The following is a 26,544-nucleotide window of genomic DNA, read 5'->3' on the forward strand; positions in this document are numbered from 1 at the left end:
GGAAAAAAGAAGGCGGGGGGACGCTTTGTGGGGGTCTGGCTCGTCAGCTGAGCGCAGAGCCTCACAGTTCAGGCGAGGCGGGCGGCTGGAGGGACGCAGGATCCCGAGAAACGAGCACGACATGCGGCCAGTCTGGATTTGTTGGACGCTCATGGCGGCCTCACTGCAGGTGCGCGCACACACGCATGATTGACACGCACGCGCGCGCGTCATACTGAGACCCTCACAGCGCATCATCTTGGAGCCCACCCGGCTGCAGCACACATCACAGATGCTCTGATAGTGGCTGCTTGCTTTTGTGTGCGAGCTGCGCTGTACAGTGCGCTGGAGTCACGCCGATGGGGCTTCTGGCTGGTCTGAGAGCAGCTCATCATGACGAGGAAGGATTGTACTGTACACAAAATGATTCGCCTTGCTGATCTGAGACCAACCCGTGATGGTGTTGATGTTACCATGGCGATCCTGTCAGTCATTATGACATGCCAACGTTTCATTATTTCCACTGTGGCTGCTGGAGGGTGGGAGGCAACATGCATTGATCAACGCACGCGCGCGCGCACATTTCAATTATGATACCTGTTCAAATCTCTTCTGCTATTTCGTTCTCGGTTTGTGCTCATTTACTTATTCTCTCTAGTTGGTCTCTTTCTTGCCCTACCCTCATTACCCTTTTTTTCTTTCCTGGCGCTATCTATATTTCATCTATTTTCATAGAAAGCTATCTTCACTATTTGGATCTGCTAGTTCATTTAACGTTTCGTAAATCTCAACTATGTACTGTATGGTCAAAGCTTTTGTTTAGCTACCTATCGCGTTGTACTAGTTCTAGCTATAATTAGTTTTATCTGTGGTGTCTGAGTTAATCAACAGTACACTTGTTTTGTCTGTCTATAGTTCTAGCTTTACTAGTTCAGCTGTCCTTTTATCTCAAGTCGATTTTACTAGTTTGAGCCATCTTTGCAAGTTGGATCTACGTTGACAAGTTCTATCTCGCCAAATATATAGCTAGCTAGATGAGTAGCTATGTTTGATAGTTGATGTCTATTGGTAATCTATCTAGCTAGCTATCCTTTCCAGTTCAATCAATATTAGTTCTATCTACACTATATATTTTATGTAGATTCGTTCTGGGTGTCATAATTAATTCTATTTGTACACACTCAAAACAGTTGGGTCAAACATAAGAAATTGGTTTATTTTTAACCCAGCCGGTGGGTAAACAATACAACACCATCCCGTCAATAGTTCGTTTGACCTAAGCAGGATGGGTTGGTTGATTTTAACCCAATAGTTCAATATTTGACTGATTGTATGATTGTGGGTTGTTTCAACTTCATTGCTGGCGGCTCCATTTGCAACCAGTGATGACTTCCTGCTGACATAATCCGGCTATGCTAAATCCAAGTTTCTAGGTTAAGTGGAAGCAAATCAGTGGCCGCACGACCCCGCCCCCACCATCCCCCTCTGTGCCCACCATTTAATCGCCCCCCCCACCCCCCACTACACACACATGCTGATAACCCATTAGTGCAGTAACAAGCTTCAACAGATGCTTGTCAGACGTGGGGGGGGCACCAAGGTCCATGTCGAAAACAACAGGAGACACGCTAATGATCATCACAATGATCTGACCTCATTAATTACATGCGCTGCGGTTATTTTTCCCACAGGGATGCTTGGCTTTCACTGGATTTCGTTGCTTACTTCCCATGTTGCAATAACTTCCACTTCCTGACATCACTAATCTTATACTTTTGATTAATTGTATACAAGAGTGGGTTGCTTGGTTGTTTCAATCGTGTTGGCTCCATGAGCAGTTACTGGTTCTGTTTTACAGTTGGACAATTAGTTGTGTCTTTGGTTGTCTCTTTTGATGTAGCAATGTTTTGACATCAGGCTGATTAGCAACATTGGTAAAAGCTTCGAAAAAAACATGTCAAGTTGATTTACCCTTAATCACGTAGGCGTCTCAAAGGGCTTCACATGCCTATAAGATGACTAATAGAAGCTCAATAAGGTTTTTCGTCAATAGTCTTTGTTGCATTCTGCAGAAAATTACATAAGTTTGCCAATATCGATTTGTGACTCGCTCTCGCCCAAAATGTATGTTGCATCTCTTCTTGGATGCTCATCCCGCCTTTGTCTTTTGTCGCATGCAGGGGGGCGTCCTGGGCGGGCCTCCTTCGCCGTGCGTGAGAGGCTTCTCGCAGGAGGAATACACCGTGGAGACGACGGAGGGAGAGCTGGAGCAGGGACGGCCCGTCGCCAACGGTCAGTCACACACGCTTACAGGCACACAGACGTAATCTCCCGTTGGTGGTTGGCGCTTGTTGAAGAGGAGTGTCGCCATTTGAGCCACAATGCCGATTGGGGAGAGGGGGGGGGGGCTTTGGCAAAAACTGAGAGTAGGCGCAGCAGCCCACACACACACACATACGCACAGACAAACACACACACACACACGCGCTCACACGCAGCAGTTTGTTGACTTGAAGAAATTAATTTAATCAGTTTGCCAAGTGACATAGGTGTCCGTATACTTGCCCGAAAACAAAAATAATCATCGTCGTATTATGCATAACTAGTTGTGGATTTATTTTTTGCTTGTTTTTGGTTTTTGTTTCCCCAGTGCTTAACAAACATTGTAGTCAATTTTATATTTTTTATTGAAATTAAATGTAAACATACACATACTTTAGACTGTATTATTTTTAATTAAATTGCAAATTGGAAAACAAAAGATAATTTCATTTAGGTTAGGCAGATTTGTGTACGCTTGTTTTTTTTTTTGTTTTGTTTTTTAAATAAGCTGTTTTAATGTGATGTGAAAATCCCCCCAAAAGTCCCAAACTCATCTTTGGTTGCCAAGTGTGTGGATGTTACTCAACTTGCAACTTGAACTTGGAGCGAAAGACATGAATACATCCACGCATGTGCATGTGTGCGTGTGTGCGCGTGCGCACTTAATCACAAGCATGCAAATATTTGGCCTCAACTCAGCAACAGGATTTAAAAAGAGTTTGAAAAAAAAAGTGCAGCTTATGCACAGTGGTGGCAGCTTAAGTTTAAGATTGAGGGGACTTAAATATTTACATTTGATTTTCGGTTGAAAGCAGGAGCTGTTTATTTGCACTGGGAGAGATTAATTTAAAAAAAATAAAATAAATCTAAAAGTTTACATGAAGGAAATGATGTTGATGCATTTTCTATCAACTCAGCTGGCTTTCAAGGGTTTAACTTCAGGTTTCACGTTGGGGGATTTTGAGGTAGGGTAATAAATTGGACCATTTCAGACAAGGGGTAGGGTTTCAAGTTGATAGTTTCAAGTTAGGGTTTTCAATCATATGAGGGTTCGAGTTTCAAATTGATTTGATTTGGAGCAACTTGTTTGGCTCAAGTTTGGCTTTGAATGGAATGAGTGGGACTCTCCAACTTCTCCTCACTTTTTGTTTTGTTTTGAGTCAAGGAAAGTACCGGAACAATAACAACCGTGCTGCCCTTCAAGTTAGGCTTTTGAGCTTGGATTAGGGTGTCAAGTCAGCTTTAGGCTGTCAAAATATGAACAGTTTAAAATTGGGCTTTCAAGTTAGCTTCCACACTAGCATTACATTTTTAAAGTTAGGCTGTCAAAGTGGTTTGTTTTCAAAATGGTTTCAAGTCGGACTTTCAAGGCGGGGCCGAGGCTTCAAAGTAAGTTGCAGATGAGTGGTGCAAGCAAAGTATTAAGATTCCAATTCATGGTTAAGCTTTCAAACAAGGTTAAGGCTTTCAAATTAGGGCTTCAAATCAAGGTTAGGGTTTTTAGTCAGGGTTGTCAGCCTCCTTTGACGTCTGTGGTTTTCCGGCCGATAGCCCTTCAAGCAGTCAGAAAAAGAACTAGACTTTTGCTTGGAAACCTCAACTCCAGCTTTCTCAAAAACACAGATCAATGCGAGAATGTCAAGAGGAAGCTTAAGGTTCACTTTTTGTGAGGAACCCAAATTGATTCGAACCTTTGGACTGTGAAAATACAACCAAAGAAAAAGTCTCTGCTCCTCTTGAAAAAAAGGTCAAAAAGTGACTTTGGACAGATGAGACCAGTAAGAGCTTCCAATCACACAAAGCTGAGTGTGTGTGTATGTGTGTGTGTGTGTGTGTGTGTGTGTGTGTGTGTGCGTGTGTGTGTGTGTCTGCGTTCACGCTTGACTGAGCTTGTCCAGACGCGGCCGAGTAGAACAAGGCAAGAGCGTCTGGAGCCGCTGCACCGCCGCAGTCGAACAAACGAATCAAAAAACAACAACGGCAACATCAACGAGGCACAACTGACAGCCGGCCGGCCGTGTTTGCATCATTACCGCCAAACAAGTTACAGCAATTTAAATTTTTCAGCGGTACTCCTCGTGGGGGGGGCGGTGCATAGGATGCAATAGAAAAAAAAATCCTATTGGTCCAATGGAATTAGTATCTTCAGAAAACATTCAGTGTGCCGTCGATTGTTTACGAGCTGTCCGCGACCCACCCAAAATGGCTGACGCACCGTTTGAGAATCAGCTCTTGACACTCTTTTCTTCTATTGTGAATTACTGAATTGGAGCAGAGCATGTGCGCGTTAGGGAACAGACAGACAAATTTGATGGCACTGGGCGATGATGGGAAAGGAGGTCAAAGGTGATGGTTGACTGATAGCCAACAGGAAACAGGAAATGGTGATAATACGGTGAAGCCAATTGTTTGAAAATGCTTACCGTTGATGTTCACCGGGAGTGGAAAAAACCTCCTTCATCTTATTAGTGGCCTTTTTTGTGTGTGTGTGCGTGTATTTCTGGAAGACGTAGCACAACTCAGCATTTTCCACTCCACACCAAGTCATGGATTATTTTTGGACTCCGTATATTATTCTATTGTGCAAAATATATATTTTTTTTTTATTCTAAAAAAAATCCCATGACAGTAATTGTGTGACAAATTTAAATTGTGTATTTTTCTTTGTGGATTATTGATTGTTGTGGATTATTTCTAGTGACTTTTGCACCTGTCATGACTAACTGTTAAAAGGAGAGATCATGATATTTATTTGTCTTGTATATTGTGCAGGCATGAGCAAGTATGTACATTTATTTGACACTGTGGATTATTTCAAATCAAAATACACCCGCAAATTTGAACCACACGGCCCCTAAACAAGCTCCTTGGATATCAATTTACCTTTTTGATAAGGCTATAAAAGATTCTCTGCGTCCTGTCGCCATTTTTTTAAGTGTTATTTGGAGTGTTTTTCGCCGTAAAACAGAAAAAACGGTTTCGGGGAACTGAGTCAGGTTTCTGTTTCACGACGCCAGCAAACAAAAACAAAATGTGGGAAGGGAAAGTTGATACAGCTGCCAGGGCAGCATGTTAGTCAGAGAACTGTCCCCCCCCGCTAAGTGTGTGTGTGTGTGTGTGTGTTGTGTTGTGTGTATGAGTCACCCCGAGGTCAGCAGCGATTCTGCACTTCCTGTGGCGAGCAACAGGCGAGCTGTTCTGACCTTGGTGGTTTTCCCATCCATCCGTCCTATTAAGGCAGCAAGTGTACATCAGTGATACGACTACCGCACACGCATGCACACACTCTGGAAAACCCCCACCGTTCAAGCCAACACACACACGCACACACACACACACACACACACACACACACACACACACACACACGCACAGACACACACACACACACACACACCATTCAAGCATGTCCTCCCACTGGAGCCTCATTTCTGCTCCCAGTACATGCAGAAATAGATTTTAAAAATTGTAAACATGTGACTGCTGCTGGACCTTTATCATTGAGTCCACTAGAGGGCGCCACCCCTAATCAAAATCAAGGGTGCGCAAAGTATGGCATGTGGACCACATACAGCCAGCCCCTTGTAAGTATTTTAAAATTAATATGGAATAGAAAATATGTAGAATCCAAAAAAATTATTTATCGGCACCATTGTATGGTTTAGTATAATTATACATTTTCAAATACCCAAATTTTATCTGTTGATTGTCCCAGAAACAATTCGAACACAAAACCTGCTCAAACACGTTTGGACAGAAGCGTTTTTTCTCACGTGCAGCAGAAATGAGCCTTTAAGAGTGGCTGGCTGCTCTTGCGGCGTGGAGAGGGAGGGAGGAGGGAGGGAGGGGGGGGACCGTGTCCTCCTTTCTTCCGGCCTCATACATCAGCCTGGCAGCTGCATGCGGGATGGAGCGAGATGGGGATCCCAAATCAAAGCGCTGCTTCCCACCTTCCCTTCTCTCCATCCCTTCATCCCTCCTCACTGAATGCGCCTTTCCTTCCTGCTGCTCTCTCCTCCTCCGCTTGTTAGTGCCTCTGCGGCGTGCTCTCCTTCACTTATCGTCTTCGCCCGGCGAGAGCTGTCAGCGAGCGACGTCGTCAAGGGTGTACACAAAACGAGCGGGGACAAGAGCGCTCGCAACGTTGACACGCGCAAGTCAGCACGACATCCGTTATATTGAAGCAAAACGTGCGGAAGAACCACAAAACCCGTTTGAATTGCGTGTTGAGACTCTCGGAGGCACATCGAACACATTATGGCAAAGTAAAGTTTTGCCTTCAGTTCCCCTTTAAGCAGTCAAATATTTCTTCAAGGAAAGCAAATGATCGCTCTGCTTTTATCTTCTCTTTTCTTTATCTGGCAAGGAAACCAATTATACTTATTTCATTTTATGGCAAATTGTCAAAGCTTTTTCCAGCTTCTGTACTGTTCTTCAACAAAAATGCTGACATTGAGAAAAGTCGCAGCTTCTCTTCATCACGTTAAAACACAGTAAGCACACGATGCCTTCACTCTGTGTGTGTGCGCACGCGCGTGTGTGCAAGGTCTGTTTCTCATTATAATCTCTACACAGAGTTTACAAATCCCAGCGCCGCAGTTCAAGATGGTGTGTGTTTGTCTGTACTGATTGTTTGTGTGTAGTCCCGTCGATGCTCTCGCTCTTCCTCTCTTTTGTCTTGCGCTAAATCCCGTCCGCCCATTTGTCTTCCTCCGCCTCCCTTTCGCTTTGGCTCTCTCAGCCATTTGCTGCTAAATGAATGATGCCTGCATGCCCGACCTCACATCTTACTAACCGCTACCAGTGTATGAATGTGCGTGCGTGGATGTGGATGGAGGAGGAGGAGGAGGAGAGGGGACTGTATATATATGAGGTGGGCTTGGAGTTGAGTTAATTGAGTCTACGTTTTCACTCGGTGCGCTTTCACGTAGCTAACAACTCAAATTGTAGTGGTCAGAAATATTAAAGCAGTCCAGACGCCTCAGGTGCTCCAAAATGCTTCTTTATCTCTTTCTTAAGTACGCGCGTGTGTCTTTGCACACGTGTGTGTGTTTGTGCTGCTCGTCCCCTGCGGCACCGCCATCGATTTCCTCCACCAACGAGATTTACGTCGTTTAACGCCGGCCTCGGATGAAAACTCAGGATCATTTTTCCTGCAGCCATTTTACCCCTTCACCATCCAAGTGAGGTTCCTCCCTTGGGGGGGGGCTCACTAAACGTCCAGAGACGAACAAAAGGTGCGCTTGATTCGCCCAAATTCAAGTGGTGATCTATTTTCGAGGTGCAACGAGCGGACCAATGAATGACTCCATTCACACTCTCTGTGTGTGGGTGTGCGTGTGCGTGTGTGCGCACAGTCATGGCTGCAGCCATTAGTCGCTCAGTCACTGAAGCACGAATTGTAATTTACCTGGGAAGTCTCAACTCTCGGTTCCGGTCGGAAAATCCAATGCGAGATGGATGCCTCCGGGGAAATCGCTTTTCTCGCCATAATCATCTTGGAAACAAACACAGGAGAAAATGCAATTATCTCACAATAATAGCTGGTGATGGTGTCACCCGAAAAAGAAATGAGTAGCAATCGTCAAATCGCATGCAATCACGACCCCCGGTGGCTGTGAGCGGGATAGGCGTGCCTGCCGTGACGTCATTGGAGGTCGGATGCCTCAATTGGAAATCGCACGTAAACTTGTAGAGCGCCAGGCCGCCATCGCCCACTCTGTGTCTGGGCTGCAATGTAAAGTATTCAAATCGTTGTTTGAATCTGGCTCTTTCTCGAGACTTTTTGTGTGTGTGTTTGCGTTTGGGACTTGTTTTTGCCCTCCCCCTTTTCTTATGTTACTTTTCGTCTTCTAAGATAACCGGGTCGCCGTCTGACGCTTTCCAGAAGTCTCTGAATTTGGCGTTCAGTAACGAAGAATAACTTGCGAGTCCGGCACCGTCGAATGTGTCTGAAAGGCGTCCAAGTTGAACAGACTCGAGCCGTGTTGGGATCTTTTGCGCTAGATAGGAGCTTTTATATCGTGAGCTGTATAATTGATTCAACAGTAAATTGGAAAAATGGTTTTGGAACACTACCCGGGTGTCGTTCATTTCGTATATAGGGTTCCGCAGAGGCGTAGCCAAGCCGGGGCGAGCCGGGGCGGCGCCCCGGTTAGGACTCCCTGCGCCCCGGTTAGGACTCCCTGCGCCCCGGTTGAGAAAGAAAAAAAAAAAAAAAAAAAAAAAAATCGAGCTTTTTCGATTCTTCATTTTCATGCCGTTTTTTTCTTTCGGTCTTGCGCGAATGTGCTTGCGCTATTCTATGTGCGCGATGTTATCCATTCACCGTTTGCCTCCCGGACCCGGATGTTGTTTTAGCGATCAGCGAACGGCGTGGGTGATGTTCGATTTATTTTTCCTGTGGGCACGCGCCCCTACTGGAAAAATTCCTGGCTACGCCTCTGGGGTTCCGTCTCCGGTACTCAACTCAACTAGCTCGGGAGCGATTGTGAAATTTCTCCTTTGGCAAGGCAAGGTGGCGTCGAGCTAAAAGCCAATTATGGTCATCTTAAATACGCCGCACGGCGGCCGACGTGCTCGTCATCTATGGTGTCCTTATAAGCCGAACGGCTCTATTAAAAATGAAATGAAAAATGCGGCGGGCGGTTTGATTTCCCCGCGGGCTCTTTGGCGTCTCCGCGCAGGCGCTGGCACAATTAAATAAAGAAGCGTAATGTAGTAAATCTCATTTGGCCACCGGCGCGGGCCCGGCCCATCAGCGCTTGTCGCAGCGCGGCGCTCCAAATATTGATTGTGTGTCCTGGACTGTCGCAATAACAGATGGCGACTGGCTTTGAGAGCAGCCCTTCCTTAAAGCACTTCTCGCTCAGATTTATATGTCCATCATAAAGTGGATTTACATCTCGCGGCGACTCAGCGCTTCTCTGCTGTCACTTGGCCGCCGTGCGCCTGGGCATGACGCGCTGCCGCCACATAAACGGAATGAAAACATCTCGTTTGATGCCGAGTAGATGGCCTCGCCACCGGCCTGAGCGCTTCTTTGGGTGCTTGGCTACGCTCACGTCCGCGCGAGTATTGCTAATTAAACAGTCAGCCCACTTTGTTGTTTATTCGTGACATTTTACATTTCTGGGAAATCTGACAATTTTCACAGATGTTCATAAATAATTGTCAAGTGCGATTTTCCAATGTTCTGTAGCACCGTACTTTTTCCAAACTGAAGATTTGGGAATGCAGCAGGCAACAAAAGGTGCCTTTGAGAACTTGTGCTAGTTTTCCAAAAGGAATGCCGAATTTCCATTTTTTTTAAATGTCAGCAGTTTATTTGTGCTGACTTCCCTACAGAAATCTTTTGTAATTTTCTCAAAGAAAATCAACAATCTTTTTAATTTCCAGCTTTTCTGTGCTGCAGTCGTTGATTTGCGCTGAGCTGGCAAAACGCTCATCATAAAATGATGAATGGCAGTGGTGGAGCTGAGGCTCGCATTGCCGCTGGACCACCGCTAAAGTGTGCGTATGGATTTTCTTTTTCTTGTGGGCGAATTAACGCTACCACGTGTGGAGTCCATGAACGGACAAACGTGTGAACAGCAGGTAACGGCCTCGGCCTGTCACGGCGCTAATTGCCGTCCGTTCATCCAGCGGCCTGTGGCGCCGGGAGGCAGTGTGAATTGCTGCCCTGGCTTTTTTTGTTTCCCGTTTTGATGGATTTGACGCGCTGCTTGGAGACTCCATCCTCCTGCCTGGGCGGTTGCTACGGAGACTGAGACGGTGCCAATAAAATGTTACACTCGGGTGGTGGTTGTTTCAGGAACAATTTCATGGTTGTTCCTGGTGCTCACAGATTGTTTATCAAAGCTTTTCATTTGGATTTCACAGCTCGTCTGTCGGTGGCTAGCAATCTTGGCGAGCACAGTAGCTAGGAGATGCTGTTAGCAGGCTAAAGCTAACAATGGGTGGAGGTGATTTGGCCTTAAAGTTGACTCAGATTTTTTCAGCACACTTGGAACGTTCAATCCTATTTTTTTTTCACGCCGATACCAGTATGAGTATTCACTCTTTGTGTACTCGCCGATACAGAGTACTTTTACCTCTCGTACTTTTGATATATAAAATTCTGAGTGAAGACCTTTGCAAATGATCATGCGCTAGCGTGTCAAATTGCTGCAGTATTGTGCCAACTGCTGCTGAGGAGGATTTTCTTTTTACTTGTCTGGTATCGGCAGCCTCCTCCGGCACCCAATAACTTAAATTAATGCCGGTATTGGCCTGATACTAGTAACTGGTATCGCTACTCACCCATCTCTAGTGAATACACTACAATACAATTTTCCCCTCTATTGCACGAGTTAATGTTCCATATCACCCACACAATAAGTGAAAGCAATATAGAAATAAATCTCAGACATGTTATAACAGCATTTATATATGCATAGTTTTTCAAAGCATGTTTTTATAGGATGATTCAATTAATTGATGAAATAATCCATAGACTCATCTGTTCTCAAAATATTCAGCAATATTTTGAACACAGTAATATCCCCAGTTATAAGAGGGTGTGCGCACTTGTGCAACCACATTTCCTCTGTTGGGGTTTTGACGACGATAATGTTTAATTGAGTATTTTCCTCAGTGTTCATTGTGTGTAAAGGTGCAGCCTGTAAGAGAGAGGGAAGAGCGTCTTAATGAAATTCATGGGGGTAAAAAAAAAAGAAAAAATCATATTATCCACATTCCCGGGTGTCTGACAGTGCCAAGACGCAACCTCTGGCTGGGCTTCAAGACACACTTTATCTAGCACCAGCCAGCTGTCGCACACACGCCGCCAGCCTGAAAAGTTGAGCAGCGTTTGTGATTATTTAGCACAGGGAAAATTGTTTGGAAAAATTCACTAGTGAGGCTTTAATCCGGTTAAGTTCCTTTTGTTGACTTTTAATCTTTGCTCTTTGCATGTGTGTGTGTGTGTGCGTGTGTGTGTGTTTATGTAAACGTGTGCGTCTATTGTGCGCTAAGCCTATCACGGCCGACTACGGCGGGATTTGGCCTCCGAAATCCATCTTTACACATGGCCAATGTTCTATGTACTATCGGCGCTCCGAGCGGCCCTCGAAATCCCCCGTGGCCAAGGTCCGTGTCGGCGTGCCGCCAAACACGGCGAGGTGACTCTCGCTGTGTTTGCTCGCCGCCCGTTTGTTGTGCCAGCTTGCCGCTGAAAGTGCGTTAACTGACACAATTCTTCAATTTGATCCAAGTGGGCCACTACTTAAAAGGAGGGATATGACACCATTATTTTTGCATAATTTGAAAGTAGCAAATCGTCACCCAGCCTACCTTTAAAGTCATGGGCGGGCGAAGAAACTCTGCTGGGGCATTTAGTGTCATCTTGTTGGAATTTTTAAGCTTTTGGTAGAGCGTTACTTGCCTGAGGATGTTCACTTACTACTTTCCCATTTCGCAGGAGCTCAGGTGTTATTTTTAGTAACTTTTCAGACCCTTCTTTTTAAACGGACTGGCCTTAAAGTGTGAATACGCACAGATGAAACCTGCTGGGTGATCTTGTTGTGCCGCAATGGTGGAAGACAAGTAAAGATGTCCTGTGAAAGGTTAGAAAAGAAAGCCATAAATTATTTGCCGTGCGTCCGAGGCTGCTTGTTTTTCAGTCCATGCGGGCGGTCCGAGCAATAACGACGAGCGACATCTCCTTTGTTCCGCTCCACTTTCTTTTTGCGCTCGCATGTGGAGCAGCGGTGTGTTAAATCTGACGGCGCGGCTGTTTTTCCACGCCGGCGTAGATAATAAGTGAGCATTTGCAGCCAGCAGGTCCGTGAAAAAAGGAGGGCGGAGCGGGACAGATGCACCAGCTTTCCGAGAACGGATGCATCATGGGAAATTGGACTGCCATTTTATGTCTTGTTTTTATCATGTGATGTAAAAAAGACTTTTTAATCGCTTGTAACACAAAATAATGTTAATGTAAAAATGGAAGCAGCTCTTGTTTTGACAGCCAAGTAGAGTGGGGGAGTATTTTTTTAAAATAGACGCGTGAAGGGTGTCTGCGACTGCCATTAAGGGTAAATCAGGTGCGGTGTAATGCGAGCATGGGCACCCCGCCCCGCTCTCTTGGCAGAACAAAGCTGACGGCGCTGACGTCTTGTTTTTGATTGGAGGATTAAATGGATTTACTTTCATCACTTTGAAGGGCTTGTTTAATTAGCACATCATACTGCGCGTCAGCTCATTTACGCTGTGCTGACATGCCACTGCTAAACCATCAAAGTCTTGTTTAAATAAAGATGACATGACTCGCAGGTGGCGCTATGGGACATACACAGTGTATCGGGAAAATCTTCACTTTGTCTATTGTGTCAACCTAAGAGTGTTTTCACTGACCTCCGTCTCCCGTCTTTTCCTCAGTGAGCTTCCACGAATGCGACGACAGCAGCGGCGGACGGAAGGTGCGGCTCAATACCGACAATGAGTCCGATTTCCACGTGAGCCAGGAGGGCGTGGTCTACACGGTGAATCGTGCGGGAGAAGGCGAGAAGGTAGCGGTGATATACGCTCGAGACTTTCGCACCAGACAGATCTGGAAGACGAGAGTGCGCCTTCTCGTCCAGCCCTACATGGCGGGGAGTGGACAGGTGAGACTGACTATTTTACTAAGTGGAGAATATCAACTCAGTTTTCTTTTTAGACCACTTTCAAAACAACCACAGCTGCATAAACCATGCTGTACGTAAAGTTAAAATCTGACTTAAAAAAAACAAATAGAGGACTGCTACATAACTACAGGCAGCAAATACTGTACATTGAAAACAGTAGGGGCCCTAAAATTGAACCCTGTGGTACGCAATACAACATTTGGGAAGAGTAGGCCTCAGAGCAACCAAGGCTAACTCAAAAGGTCCCGCTTGCCAAATTGGATTCAAAGCTATCTGGAGCGCCACCAATGCCCACCTGGTGCTGCAAACAAGCCAACAGAATACAGCAAACACTGCAGTCAGGTCCAACAAAACAACACACAAATAGTCTCCAGTGTTATTAGCTAGCAGGATGCCAATAAAATCTCAAAACTCTTAAAACCTCCGTAAAGTTCGGTTCATCCCAAAAAGATTTCAGCTGAGAGTACGTACCACTTTTTCCAGAATTATTGTTAAGGGAGGAGCTAAATGTAGCCTTGGTCGTTAGTGGAAGCTCTAAAGAGCCTTTGCCACATGCATTATTGCCCTGCAGAACTGAAATCATTTTTTAAGGGTAGAATTGTAAAATGTATCTTATGTCTTTATTACAGTATGAAGTCAAATGGCCAAATCAGGATGCTGTATTTTCTCCCCCAAGGGTGGTGTCAGTCATTTAACATGAACACTGCACACTTGTAACTATGCACACTACACTATAAAATCACAGCAGGCAGGCATTCGTTTGGAACAATGTTGATTGCCGCAGACACAGCCAGCCATCTGTTAGTAGTTTGTTTTGCGCATAATGCTGTTAATAAGCGCGCATTTAGCCCATCTTTGATTGTCTCCTCTCGTCTAAACGTGCCTTGGAAGCCATCCAGCAGTGTCAACTAAAAGTGCTTGCTTATATAGTATATATCGCTTTTAGTGGAGGTGAGAGACGAAAAGATGGAAATGGTTAGAATCGCCTGACCGTTTCCTATTAGCCATTTCATTATACAATACAACATTATTTATATAGCGCATTTCACACCAGCTGGAGCTGGAGCCCTTTTACATATGACAATGGGACAACCACAAAGGCAGTCAACTGTAAAACAGTAAATTAAATCACAAGTTAATAGCAGCTAGCTGTTAGCGTCTGAGCCGCTGTTAACTTTAATCACTGCCGATAGCTATTCCTCCTGAACATTCTCTGTATCATCCTGACTGTATTTAATTGTGCTTCTTTGCATCAAAAAGTTTGCATCAACCTTATTCCTGTCTTATCGATCGGTGGTAAAACAAAGCTAGCTAGCTACACCTCCGCTAACGTAGCGCCATAGCAGTGATGTGAAATCTTCATACCTCTTTCATCTTGCTGTGTGTGAGTAAAATATACAACACAATGACAAAACAGTTGACAAATGATCAAAGTGGATCACTTTTTATTTTCCCACACTTTCTTGTGGCCTTAAATTGTAATTATCGCACATTCATGGTCCTTTCCCCTAGGAATGCGTTTTTCATGCTATTCAACAAACGATTTTACTTTTTATACCCTTTTTATGAGGCTTTTATGATGGTTTATTCCCCGGACAACATTTAAGCCGGCCAGCGGCGCCTGAAAACGTCTGAGGTCAAGCGCCTTTTTTCTTTTTTCCTTTGTATTACGAGCCAGGGCGAAGCCTCAGGCGTCGCTTCTCGGCGTTGACCCGCCACCATGATGGAGCTGTGCGCTCATACACACACTCGCAAGCACACATGCACACGCACTGTGACAGGTGGCGGCCATTTATCAGAGGGGCAGTAATGAGGGCATTAATCCAAGCCAGTGCAATGAGAGCAGAAATACGTCCAGTACATTCAGTCACAGTGTGCGTATGTGTGTGTGCACATCCATGCTATAAGACAGTGAGTGTGTGTGAGAGAGGCAGATATAGTGCTTGTGTGTGACAGTCGCACAATGTGTGTGTGAAGAACAGCCTGTGTGCATGACAGACTACGTATATTCCAGTCAGCGTGTGTACATGTTTGACAGGTTGCCTGTGTGTCCCATAGCGCACGCAGTGACGCTTGTTTACCTTGTCTTGCAGGTGAAGCGTGGCGCCGCAACACTGAGTCAGCCCGAGTTGAAGACCAAGATGCTGTTTCCATGGCGCAGCAGCGGCAGAAGCAGCCCAGCGGTCGTCAGGGGCGACGGTGCTCTGCGGCGAGTCAAGAGGGACTGGGTCATCCCGCCCATCAACGTGCCCGAGAACTCGCGAGGACAGTTCCCCGAGGACCTTGTCAGAGTAAGGACGTGCCAGCTGACACCGCAAAAGTATTGCAACAGTAGCCTTCAAATATTAGAATGGCAAAAATTAATCTACATACATTGACAACTATTAACTGTTGGTGTTTTTATTTGTGGGGGCAGTGTTTGTTCACGTAAAAAAATGAACACATCAGCATGGGAAAATCTTCTTTTTCCCCCATACGAACAATTTAATGCAGTCTGACAGTTGCAGCGATCCGAAAGTAAAAGCTGGCCCTGAGGCGTGGCGCTTAACCCTCGCTCCGAGCCTACACGCCGCCGGCCAGACGTACATTTTCATTATTCTTCACCCTGTGAGGGAAAACATCCTCTTTAAGAAAAAAATGCAACAGGAATTCTGACACATGAAAGCGATCCACTGTTGCCGTGGTAACCAACAGCGAGCCCTGGCGGACATTAAACCTTGGACGGTACATTTCGAGCTGGGCTTCACTCATGCAGAAAAAATATAATTCTCCATGTTTATCTTACACACAGCTTGGCAAGTCTCCGAGCGATCTTTGATCTCTGCTCGCTGTGCATCCCCTCAGCCTCGCTCCAGCAGTGCTTAACCTCCAAATACCGTGCGTAGCCCTCAATGCCATAGAAGTGTAAAAATGGGCGGCCCTGGAAAAAATGATGAGGGCTGGCATGTAGCTTCACCTCTTGGAGTATTTCCATGTTTTTACTTTAACACGACATCGTTTCAGGCGTGACTGCAAGTGGCCCCGGGGCCCAAAAAGTTTAACAACCCCCGTTTTTGCGTCAGTCCATTCCTGTTAGACTCAAGCACTTCATCTGTCGCCCGCGTCTGTGCCGCAGATCCGATCGGACCGGGACAAGAGCTGGATGCTGCGCTACAGCGTGACTGGTCCCGGGGCCGACCAGCCGCCGACGGGCATCTTCATCATCAATCCCATCTCGGGTCAGCTGTCCGTCACCAAACCTCTCGACCGGGAGCACATCCCCAACTTTCATGTAAGTCCGCATTCATCCCAATATTAAGTTAGTGAGGACATTCTGTTGAAAAATTTTGAAATAAATAATTAATTGAAATTGTAATTTGTATTAATTAGAATAACTAGATTTGAACTTCAAATTATTTTCACAATTGTCACCATACTCTTAACAGTTTGGGCTTATCCGGTACTTGAACAATATTATTATAGTACCGTATTTTCCGCACTATTAGGCGCACCGGATTATAAGGAGCACCTTCAATGAACGGCCCATTTTAAAACTTTGTCCATATATAAGGCGCACCGGATTATAAGGCGCATAAAATAGAAGCTATACTGCAACAAACTGAGGTTGACTAGGGTTGCGGTATGCATCCACTAGCCAATAACCAACGAGCCCTCTGTAAACAATCGCGTTTCTCAAACGATCTCCTATAAAATGATCGGAACTGACTAAAGTTCGATCTAACGCATTGGTACTACTTACCTATGTTTCCCTTCCATATCGATCCGTAGATTTACTCGAAACATTAACAGAGCAGCCTATTTTGACATGAAATAGCCTGGTGCGTATAGCAGCTATCGTTATAGCATTAGCCATCCGCAAATTCCCATGAGCCTCAGCTCGCAATCTCCCATGAGCCTCAGCAAAGTGTAAACAATCACGTTTCTCAAACGATCTCCTATAAAATGATCGGAACTGACTAAAGTTCGATCTAACACATTGGTGCTGCTTACCTATGTTTCCCTTCCATATCGATCCGTAAATTTACTCGAAACATTAACGGAGCAGCCTATTTTGAAATGAAATAGCCTCGCGGGTACAACAGCTATTCGGTGACGCCCCCTGACTAGTACAGTTGCCGTAATGTTGGGAAGCGATGCGACCTTGTAATTTACTAGTCGTACTAAAACGTACTGAAACATTTTGGCAGAGCACTGTGTACAACCAGTATGGATCAACAAATTCATCAATTGATCCATATATAAGGCGCTTTGCATTATAAGGCGCACTGTTTTTTTTAGTAAAATGTAAGTTTTTAGGTGCGCCTAATAGTGCGGAAAATACGGTACTTCTTGTTTTTGTTCTTCTTCTTACAAATTTAGTGTCAAACAAAATACAGTCCTGCCATCTTGTGGTCAACATTGGAATAACACCCAAAATAAACGTGGCTTGCTAGCGGACCAAAATAAATTCTCTCTCATGCTTGGAGATAAAAAAAAAAAAAAAAGATGAAGACGAAGTTCTCCTTAAACTCAAGTTTGACGACTTCATGCGCAAGTCACGCGCCTTTCCGAGAGACGAGCGTAACCTTTTGATGGGAAGCTGCGCGGTGGAGTGCAAATGTGGAGTCGCAGCAGGCACATTTGCATTTAAGCCGCTCCAACCATGAATATTCATGTGGCTGGATGGAGTTGTCAGAAAGTGCCAGCCGAGATGGGGCGCCATCTTTATTCATGAGGGAGAGGAGGCCCTAAACGAATTACTGGCTGAGGGTCGCGGGCCAACCAAACGCTTTAGTCATCATATTTGGCCTTTTTTTATTTCATTTATTTATTTATTTGCCAAACGCAGTCATCTTTCTCCTGCGCCACGCTGACAACAACAAAGCAGGCGAAGACTAGCCAGCTAGGCGTCTAATTGGCCCGATGCTGAGAGTCGAGCGTTCGCACGGCTGTTTTGGACCTCTTTGATGCCGATGCTGGGAGACAAGGGTGCAGGGTCATGCTGATGCATGTTTTTCTGCTTAGAAAAAAATAACAGCCGCAGATTTACATCAAGCGTCACGGTAAACGTGAATAGAACTGCATGTCATTTACGGGAGATTATTACAGTAGCGCGAGGTGCCCAATATAAATTATGTTACTGATCGCGAGCAGAGGATTGCTGTGCTGCTGGGAAATCACGGCAAAGCAACTTTCCACATTCAAATGAATGGAAAAGATGGGAATCTGTTCCAGCCTCCCAAAATGAAAGGAAAAAACAATGAATGAATGAATGAGTGAATGAATAAATAAATAAATGGATGGATAAATCAATAAATAAGAATTGTATAAATAAATAAAATTTGGATAAATAAATAAATAAATAAATAAATAAATGAAAAATAAAATGCAAGGCAACATAGCTCGTTTTATATACAAGGTGCAGTACAAAAGTACAAAAAACGATTTAAATGTGCCGTTTTAAAAAGAGGGTTACAAACTTTTCTCGAGGGTCAAAGAAAAAAAATGTACACGAGTAAAATGGGAGCTCACAGAGCCACTGATGCTAAACGTAGCCTTGTGTGCGTGTTGTGCACAGTTGCGCGCCCACGCCGTGGACTTGAACGGCAACCAGGTGGAGACGCCCGTGGAGATTCACATCAACGTCATCGACCAGAACGACAACCGGCCTGAGTTCACGCACACCGTCTTCAACGGCTCTGTGCCAGAGGGCTCCAAGCCAGGTACACACACACACACGCGCGTGCGCGCACACACACACGCGTACACGTACACACGTTTCTGCTCATACTCATTGCCAAGTAGTTTTGTGGTCGTCATGTAGTCGTTTCAAATGTTTCAAAGATTCATTTTAATTATTCATATTTTAACTTAATGAGATTGTATTTCCAGTTCTGACAAAGTAAGTCAGATTCTCCTGTTTTATCTGATTCAGATCATTTTGTTTCCTACCTTTTTTTTTTCTAAGCACACTTCCTTCCTCCCCACAGGGACCTTTGTGATGACCGTGACGGCTGTAGACAAGGATGATCCCAAAACGGCCAACGGGATGCTGCGATACAAGATCCTGACTCAGAGTCCCCAAAGCCCGTCCTCCAACATGTTCACTATTAACAACAAGACTGGTGACATCATCACCGTGGCAGCAGGCCTGGACCGCGAGGTGTGTGAGTGTGTGTGTTGGGGAGACGGGTAGGTGGGGGTGGGGGGGCGAGCGTCGGCCATATGGAGCGCCCGCCTGTCAGCGTCTGTCTGGCCCGCAGTGCTTCCCGCAGCGCTAAAACAGATTGGGCCTTTTTTTAGTCATAATCCAACACGAGTCGAGCCGGCAAAATGTTGTCACCGTTCCGGCGGGCACGCCATTTGTCATTTGCATGCCGGCCGGGAGCCATCCAAAAGATGGAGACTGTGGTCGCCTGGCGATAAGTCACTTCATGACAGCTCAGGTGTGATACCTGAGGAATAGGATTCAAAATCAGAGGGGGGTGATTGGCGTGAGCCGCATCTTGACGCCAATCGTCTCCTTGTGATTAGCATGAAGGAGTCTCGTCATGTATCCCGGGAATTATTCTGCCTTTGGATTTGGTGGCATTGAATTGGACTTGAATCACCTTATCTCATCAAGCCCGCTTGTGTTTGTTTTCCAGAAAGTGTCTCAGTACACGCTGATCATCCAGGCCACCGACATGGAGGGCAACCCCACCTACGGCCTTTCCAACACCGCCACCACCGTTATCAGGATCACCGACGTCAACGACAACCCGCCCGAATTCACCACCGACGCGGTACGCCCCGTCCCGTCCCGTCTTCCTACGGGACCCGTTTCCTCCGCTAACGTCGCCCGCACGTCTACCGCAGTTTTTCGGCGAGGTCCACGAGAACCTGGTGAACGTGATCGTGACCAACCTGACAGTGACGGACAAGGACCAGCCGCACTCTTTGGCTTGGAACGCCGTCTACCGCATCGTCAGCGGAGACCCCACCGGGCGCTTCTCCATCCCTACCGATCCAGCCACCAACGAAGGGCTCCTCACCGTGGTCAAGGTGAGAACCCCCCTGGCGACTGCTCTGGGTCGCGCGGCGCTGATTTCTATCACACCTTCCTCTCCAGCCCATCGACTTTGAGCTGACTCGCTCATTCGTGCTGAACGTGGAGGCGGAAAACGAGGCGCCGCTGGCCCGCGGCATCCACCCGCAGCGCCAGTCCACAGCCACCGTCTCCATCCGGATCCTGGACCTGAACGAGAGCCCCGAGTTCAGCCCAAATCCCAAAGCCATCAAGCTGGATGAGGGCATGCCCGCCGGCTCCATGCTTGCCACTTTTACGGCGCAGGACCCTGACCGCTTCATGAGGCAGACCATCCGGTGAGAATCTCGGCTTGTGTTTTTTTTTTTTTTTTGGGTGCTCCATTGGGTCGCTGTTCTTTGGTCTTGATGTTTTACTGTCAGGTTTGATGTCTTAGTTGTGCTTTTGTAGTCGAGTTGTGGCTCTCGAGTGTGTTCTATATTCCCATTTCGTGACATCAAATTGGCCTGAATAAATCCGTCCGTCGTGGAGCTTTCACGCTCTCATATCTCGTCAAAGTTTTGCCTCCCGGCGGAGATAAGATCCTCTTAACTTTTTTTTCTGCCAATGTGATTTGGAAAGAAAAAAATTGAAATAAAACCCAGACCGGCAGTTTTGCCAGTAGGACGTCTGCTCCGACCGAGTGTTTGCTACAAAATGGAGTGCTCCTGTCTTTGTTGCCTAGCAACAGCCAATGGGAGGCTGGCAAAAGGCACACAGACACTCATCATACTCGCTGCGTGATGCCTCGAAGGCTAAGGAAGCTTTGTGTCTGTTCCAAGTACGCATAGTTAGTTTGACAGTAAACTCCAACGGTGAGTTGCAGTAAACAGGTTAAAGCTTCTTTTTAAAGAGAAAGTCGAGTCAAGCCAACGGCTCATGTGCAACCTTCTCCCACCAGGTACTCAAAGATGTTCGACCCCGCCAATTGGCTGGAGATCGACCCGGTCAATGGGCGCATCTCCACCATCGCCATCCTGGACCGCGAATCGCCTTACGTCAAGAACAACCTGTACAACGTCACCTTCATGGCCGCTGACAACGGTGAGACAACCAAAAGAACCACAACGTTAACACACGAGGATGAAGTGTCCTGATGATTGTTTAACCAACAACATTGACGTTGATAACATTAGTTGTGTTGTGTTAGCATATTAAGCTAACAGCAGCGTAGCATTAGTATATGGGGCTAATGCGTACCAGTCATTTTCATGTTGATCGCGTTTATTCGACCGTGCAGACGACAATGCTGCTTTAACTCACTCTGCAATGCTATGGTGTCATTTTTCCTGTTCCTGGCGCCGTCGTGTTGGTCTCATCCCATCATCCGCCCTCCGGAGACAACAGTTCTTTAGTGTCCATTGCCTACAATACTTGCTTTTATTCCAGAGGTTCCCAAATTCCTCCTCTGGTTCTGCTTATAATCGTTCTTTCTCGTCAGAGAAAAAAACAATTGTCTGTTGAAATTGGAAAATGGCCGCAGAGGAATGGAATGTCACAGCTGTGCTTCTTCTCTCAGTGCCCGGAAATGCCAAATGACCAGCTTCATGAAATGCTGTGTGCGTGTATGTCTTGAATGTGTGTGTGTGTGCACGTCTTGTATATTTCGTTGTGCGTGCAGGTGTGCCCCCTGCCAGTGGTACGGGCACCCTTCAATTGTACCTGATGGACATCAACGACAACGCGCCACACGTCTTCCCGCCGGAGGTGGAGATGTGCGAGAGGCCCGAGGCCAGCGGCCGCGGCGTCAACATCACTGCTATCGACCCTGACCAGGGTTCCAACGCCGGGCCCTTTGCGTTTGAGCTGCCCACCCGCCCGTCAGATGTGCGACGCAACTGGACGCTCAGCAGACTCAGTGGTAAGTCATCAAGACTGTCTTTACAAAATAAGTGTTTTAGTGACAAAACATGAATCTCCATCATGTCAAAATCATCTTTATGTGGTAAACAAAACTGCTTTTCATGAAAGAAGTGGAACTCGCAAGCACGTTGGTCTTTGCCCCGGCAGGTGAGCACGCTCAACTGCGTCTGCGCGCCGACCCGCTGGCACTCGGCGTCTACGTGGTGGCCATCAGGATCACAGACTCAGGCAACCCGCCCATGTCCAACGTGTCGTACCTGCGCGTCAAGGTGTGCCGCTGCGACCGCCATGGCGACTGCGTGGACATGCAGCGCGTCATGGCCGCCGGGCTGGGCATGGGCGCTGTCATCGGCATCCTCATCTGCATCATCGTGCTGCTCGGTAAAATTGACAAACTCGACTAGAACTTCAAGCCTGGATTGGGTTTCAAATTAGGGTTTAAAACTAACGTTGATCGTGTATACTAAGGCTTTTTTGTAAAAAAAATTTAAGTGACCTCTGACCCCTAACTCTAAAAATGACCGCGTATATAAGTCTTTTTATTTTAATCAAAATTGTCTTTTATTTAAAATCTGTAACACAAGAAAATGTTTAAAAAAGTGAAGCTTCAACTATTGGACAATTGAGCAACCGGGGTGGAAATAAGAGAAATCACTTCGATTTAACACAATCGATTTGATGCGTGTTTAGTGTTGGTGCTGCTGTTGGGCGTGTGGATGAAAAGGCGTGACAAAGAGCGGCAGGCCAAGCAGCTCCTCATCGACCCCGAGGATGACGTGCGCGACAACATCCTCAAATACGACGAGGAAGGCGGCGGCGAGGAGGACCAGGTATTCGTTTGTAGTCCAATGAATACTACATTGGTTTTGAATGTGATTTTTATTTTTTACTTTTAATTTCTCATTTGAATGCATGTCGCACATTATTGCATTTCAAACTTTCAACGTGTTTCTTCAGGACTACGACCTGAGCCAGCTGCAGCAGCCTGACTCGGTGGGGGAGGGCGAGTGCGGCGCCAAGGTCGGCATCAGACGTCTGGACGAGAGGCCGCTTCATCACGACCACCGCTACCCGCTCAGGTCCGCCGCGCCGCATCCCGGAGACATCGGCGACTTCATCCATGAGGTACGCGCCGGCGTGCGCAAAACACTCTCCACGGCTTTCAGCCGAGGCTCGGTTAGGTTTGAAACTACTAGTCGGGTTTGAAACTGTGTTTTCGAGATGAGATTCTGTGGTCGCGTGTGTTCTGGAGCCAATCCCAGCGGATTGCTAATTATTTTTAAACTCTTGTCACTAAAGAGAAGCCAAATGTAACTGCAACGTCGCATTTTTATTCATTCAAACGGGCTGAACCGATCTCACGACACGTGGCGGCGCCGACGGTGCATCATCAATCAATCCATCGCTCAGAGCTTGTTTGAATGTGTGTGCGTGTGTTCATTGGTGAATGTGTGTCTGTGTGTTTTTATGTGTGGAGGTTACGCTTCTTAATCTGCGGAATCCAAACAGGCACCTTCTGTCCGGTTTGACCCAAATCCTCTCCACTGCGTAATCTGGCATTCTTGCACAGCGCCCTCTGATGTCCATCTACTGCAGTGGTTCCCAAAGTGGGCGGTACCGCCCCCCTGGGGGCGGTGGAAAGATCTGGGGGGGCGGTGAGGAAGAAAGGGGCGGTAGGGGGGCGGTAGGGGGGCGGCAGTCGATTTGTACACAACACGCCACTCTGGCCCAGCATAGACTACAAAAGCAAAAGCTCAGGTTTGTAATTTCAAACTTGTAATGTTCAGAATTTTATCTTATAATAAAAACCGCATTCTGGCGATCAACATCATTTTGAGTTCAAGTCAACATGAAATTGGGGACTCGCCAGAACGCGTCGTGTTGTGTTGAGCTGGTTAGGGCAGTGGTCCCCAACCACCGGTGCTGTGGAACAAGGTCAAGATGTACTTCATTGCCTTCCCAACATCATATTTAGTAGAACGGGGCTTCAGTGCAGTCACCTTGCTTCTTTCCAAGCAAAGAAACCGACTGAAAATTACTGACCGCGGGGATCTACGACTTCTTCTTAGTGAGTTCCAGCCTGATGTTGAGAAGTTTATGTCCCTGCACCAAGCACATCCATCCCATTAATATTACGTGTGAGACAATGAAGGTTACTGGTGGAATGTTTATTTACGATTCTATGTTGCTGAAACAGTTAAAACTGCTAAAAAATAAATTGGTTTACTAAATACTAAATTGGGTTTTATTTGTGAAATACACATTTGTGTTTAACCTTTCTCTTTTCAAATTGCAGCAAACCAAATATCAAGAAAGAGGTGTTTGTTTCCATATGTGCCTTGGGGGGGGGGGGCGCTAGGAATTCACTGGGGAGCCAAAGGGGGCGCCAGCCTGCAAAAGTTTGGGAACCACTGATCTACTGCAACACACACAAAACACATAACACACACACACTCAGTCAGACTTGACACATTTCTTATGTGTTGGAATGGAAAGTTGTTGCAACTCACTAAGCAATTGTACAGAAGAAGCAGCCTGAAACGAGTTCTCCAACAAATTTCCATTCCACTGGGTTGTGACGGGTCTTCTCCGGGGAGGGTTAACAAGGAGGTCAGCCAGTTCGCTCACTTGTCAGACCGCGTGAAAGGGTCCACACAGGTCATGCGAGAGGCTTGAAGTGCTGCCGTAATTGTACCGGGCCGGCTCGGCGAAAAGTGTGGAGGGAGGAGAATCGGTTTCCTGTCTGGGTTGTGAAGATTTTTTTGGGGTTGAACTTTTCTTATTTTTGCACGCCTGCATTTCAGGGCTTGAAGGCGGCGGACAACGACCCGACGGCGCCGCCATACGACTCGCTGCTGGTGTTCGACTATGAAGGCGGCGGCTCAACGGCTGGATCGCTCAGCAGCCTGCACTCGGCCTCCAGCTGCGCCGACCAGGACTACGACTACCTCGGTGACTGGGGGCCCAGGTTCCGCAAGTTGGCCGACCTCTACGGCGGCTGCGACGATTGAAGGTTGGACCGCGCCCGAACCGACCCCGACCGGGAGGGACGCTCTCACTGGGGACGCTTTTTGGTGTGAGGCAAAGAGGCGCCAGGTGGCGGCGGCGCAGACTTCCACTTGAATCTCACAAGAACACTGAGGTCAAACGTGCCTTTCTGTACATTCATTTTGGCTTGCGCTGGTTCTAATCGGTCGATTTGGAGCAGGGGTACCAAAGTGCAGCCCACGGCTCACTGGTGGCCCGCCCCCAACCATCAAGTCATCAAGAGTCGTGTAATTAATTCAGCTTTTTTTTTCAATGTCCTCAATAATAATTTGTTTATTGTAAATAGTGGGATACGTATTGGCAAAATAATAGTTAAATATTTATTAAATTGAATAATGGGTTCATTCATTGTTTTTACAAGGGTAAAAAATCAAATGAATTTATTTCTAATTTTTCCCCTTTTTTCATTTCTTTATTTCAAATTCATTTCTTGGTATAAGTAAACAATTTTACGCACTTACACATTGAAAGAAACTACTACATTAACTATAAATTCTAAAAACTGCGGTAAAACATGTCAACTTTGTTTAAGAATTAAATTAATGAATTCAAAACCAATTCGATAAAATATCTTTAAAATGTCAGCATTTGTTGATATTGAGAAAAAAAATCTTTTTCAATATTAAATTAAGTTGAATTTTAAATCTAGCGATATTAATCCAACGATAATTTGTAAAGTGTTTGATTGAAAATGAAGTTAAATCATTTCATGAACTTTTTTTCAACACCAATCAGTTTGTTGGTGGCAAAGACAAAGCGAAACACTGGACTTACAGTGTCACTGCCGATGTGTGCGGTGGCTCCAAATTTGTCATTACATTTGTCATTTGTCAAATCATCATTATTTTATTTTGGGCGAGAAGACATGTACAGTAAACGCCAACCTCTTAGTCGTTCACAAAGTATAACATGCAGCCATTGGCCACCAGAGGGAGTCGTCGGCTCTGTAGCGCACAAGTTAGCCAACGGCGGACGGACGCCGAAGCTGAAGCGAAGCTTTGCTTTTTTTTTGTCATGGCCTCGTTGCTGTCTTCTCACTATAAACTGTACAGATCGGACTTTTTGCTTTTTGTTATTTCTCTCTGGTTGTTGGATAGCTATCGCAACCCTTGTACATGTTCTTTGGATTACACATTAAAATGTTTTTGCATGTTTACAGCTTTTCACCGTGACCAAACTGCGTTTTCTTTACTCGTGCAAAATTTTACACTGAATGAACTTAAATTCATGATTTAGATTTCAGTCATCAATCAATTATTGGGAACCTTTATTTAAAGGGACGCTGTATGATAGTGCCATCAACTCTCCAGTCGCTACTACAGCAATGCATTTAACACTGCCTGACACGCCCACTCGCCCAAATTGTCGGAAACCAAGATGAAAAAGCTCTTTTAAGCAAGTGTTCAGTGTTCCGGTGGAACATTTACTTTGAAGTTCCAGACACAAGTGGCGTGTTGTTGCTTTAACAAAACTTCGGGTGGCTCTACGTATCAAACGTCGACCGAAATTCCAATGTTTTTTTGTGTATAAAGCGCATCAAAACGAGAGGAACATGATTTTCTTTTTCATTTTGTGTGTGTGTGTGTGTGTGTGTGTGTGTGTGTGTGTGTGTGTGTGTGTGTG

General features: G+C 46.0%; 1 protein-coding gene across 1 annotated transcript; it reads left to right on the top strand.

Annotated features, from left to right (window-relative positions):
* Positions 1-26,093, top strand: LOC119121861 (cadherin-2-like). The gene is made up of 16 exons (XM_037249875.1): positions 1-169; positions 2,160-2,271; positions 12,718-12,944; positions 15,059-15,256; positions 16,081-16,236; positions 18,523-18,667; positions 18,935-19,107; positions 19,592-19,729; positions 19,803-19,988; positions 20,056-20,309; positions 20,912-21,054; positions 21,632-21,871; positions 22,021-22,254; positions 22,564-22,703; positions 22,831-22,998; positions 24,678-26,093. The coding sequence occupies exons 1-16, from the start codon at positions 122-124 to the stop codon at positions 24,882-24,884; spliced, it is 2,769 nt and encodes a 922-aa protein (XP_037105770.1). The 5' UTR covers positions 1-121; the 3' UTR covers positions 24,885-26,093.
* Positions 26,094-26,544: the final 451 nt, after the last annotated feature.

This window comes from Syngnathus acus, chromosome 4 (assembly GCF_901709675.1).
Source record: "Syngnathus acus chromosome 4, fSynAcu1.2, whole genome shotgun sequence".
Taxonomy (NCBI): Eukaryota; Metazoa; Chordata; class Actinopteri; order Syngnathiformes; family Syngnathidae; genus Syngnathus; species Syngnathus acus.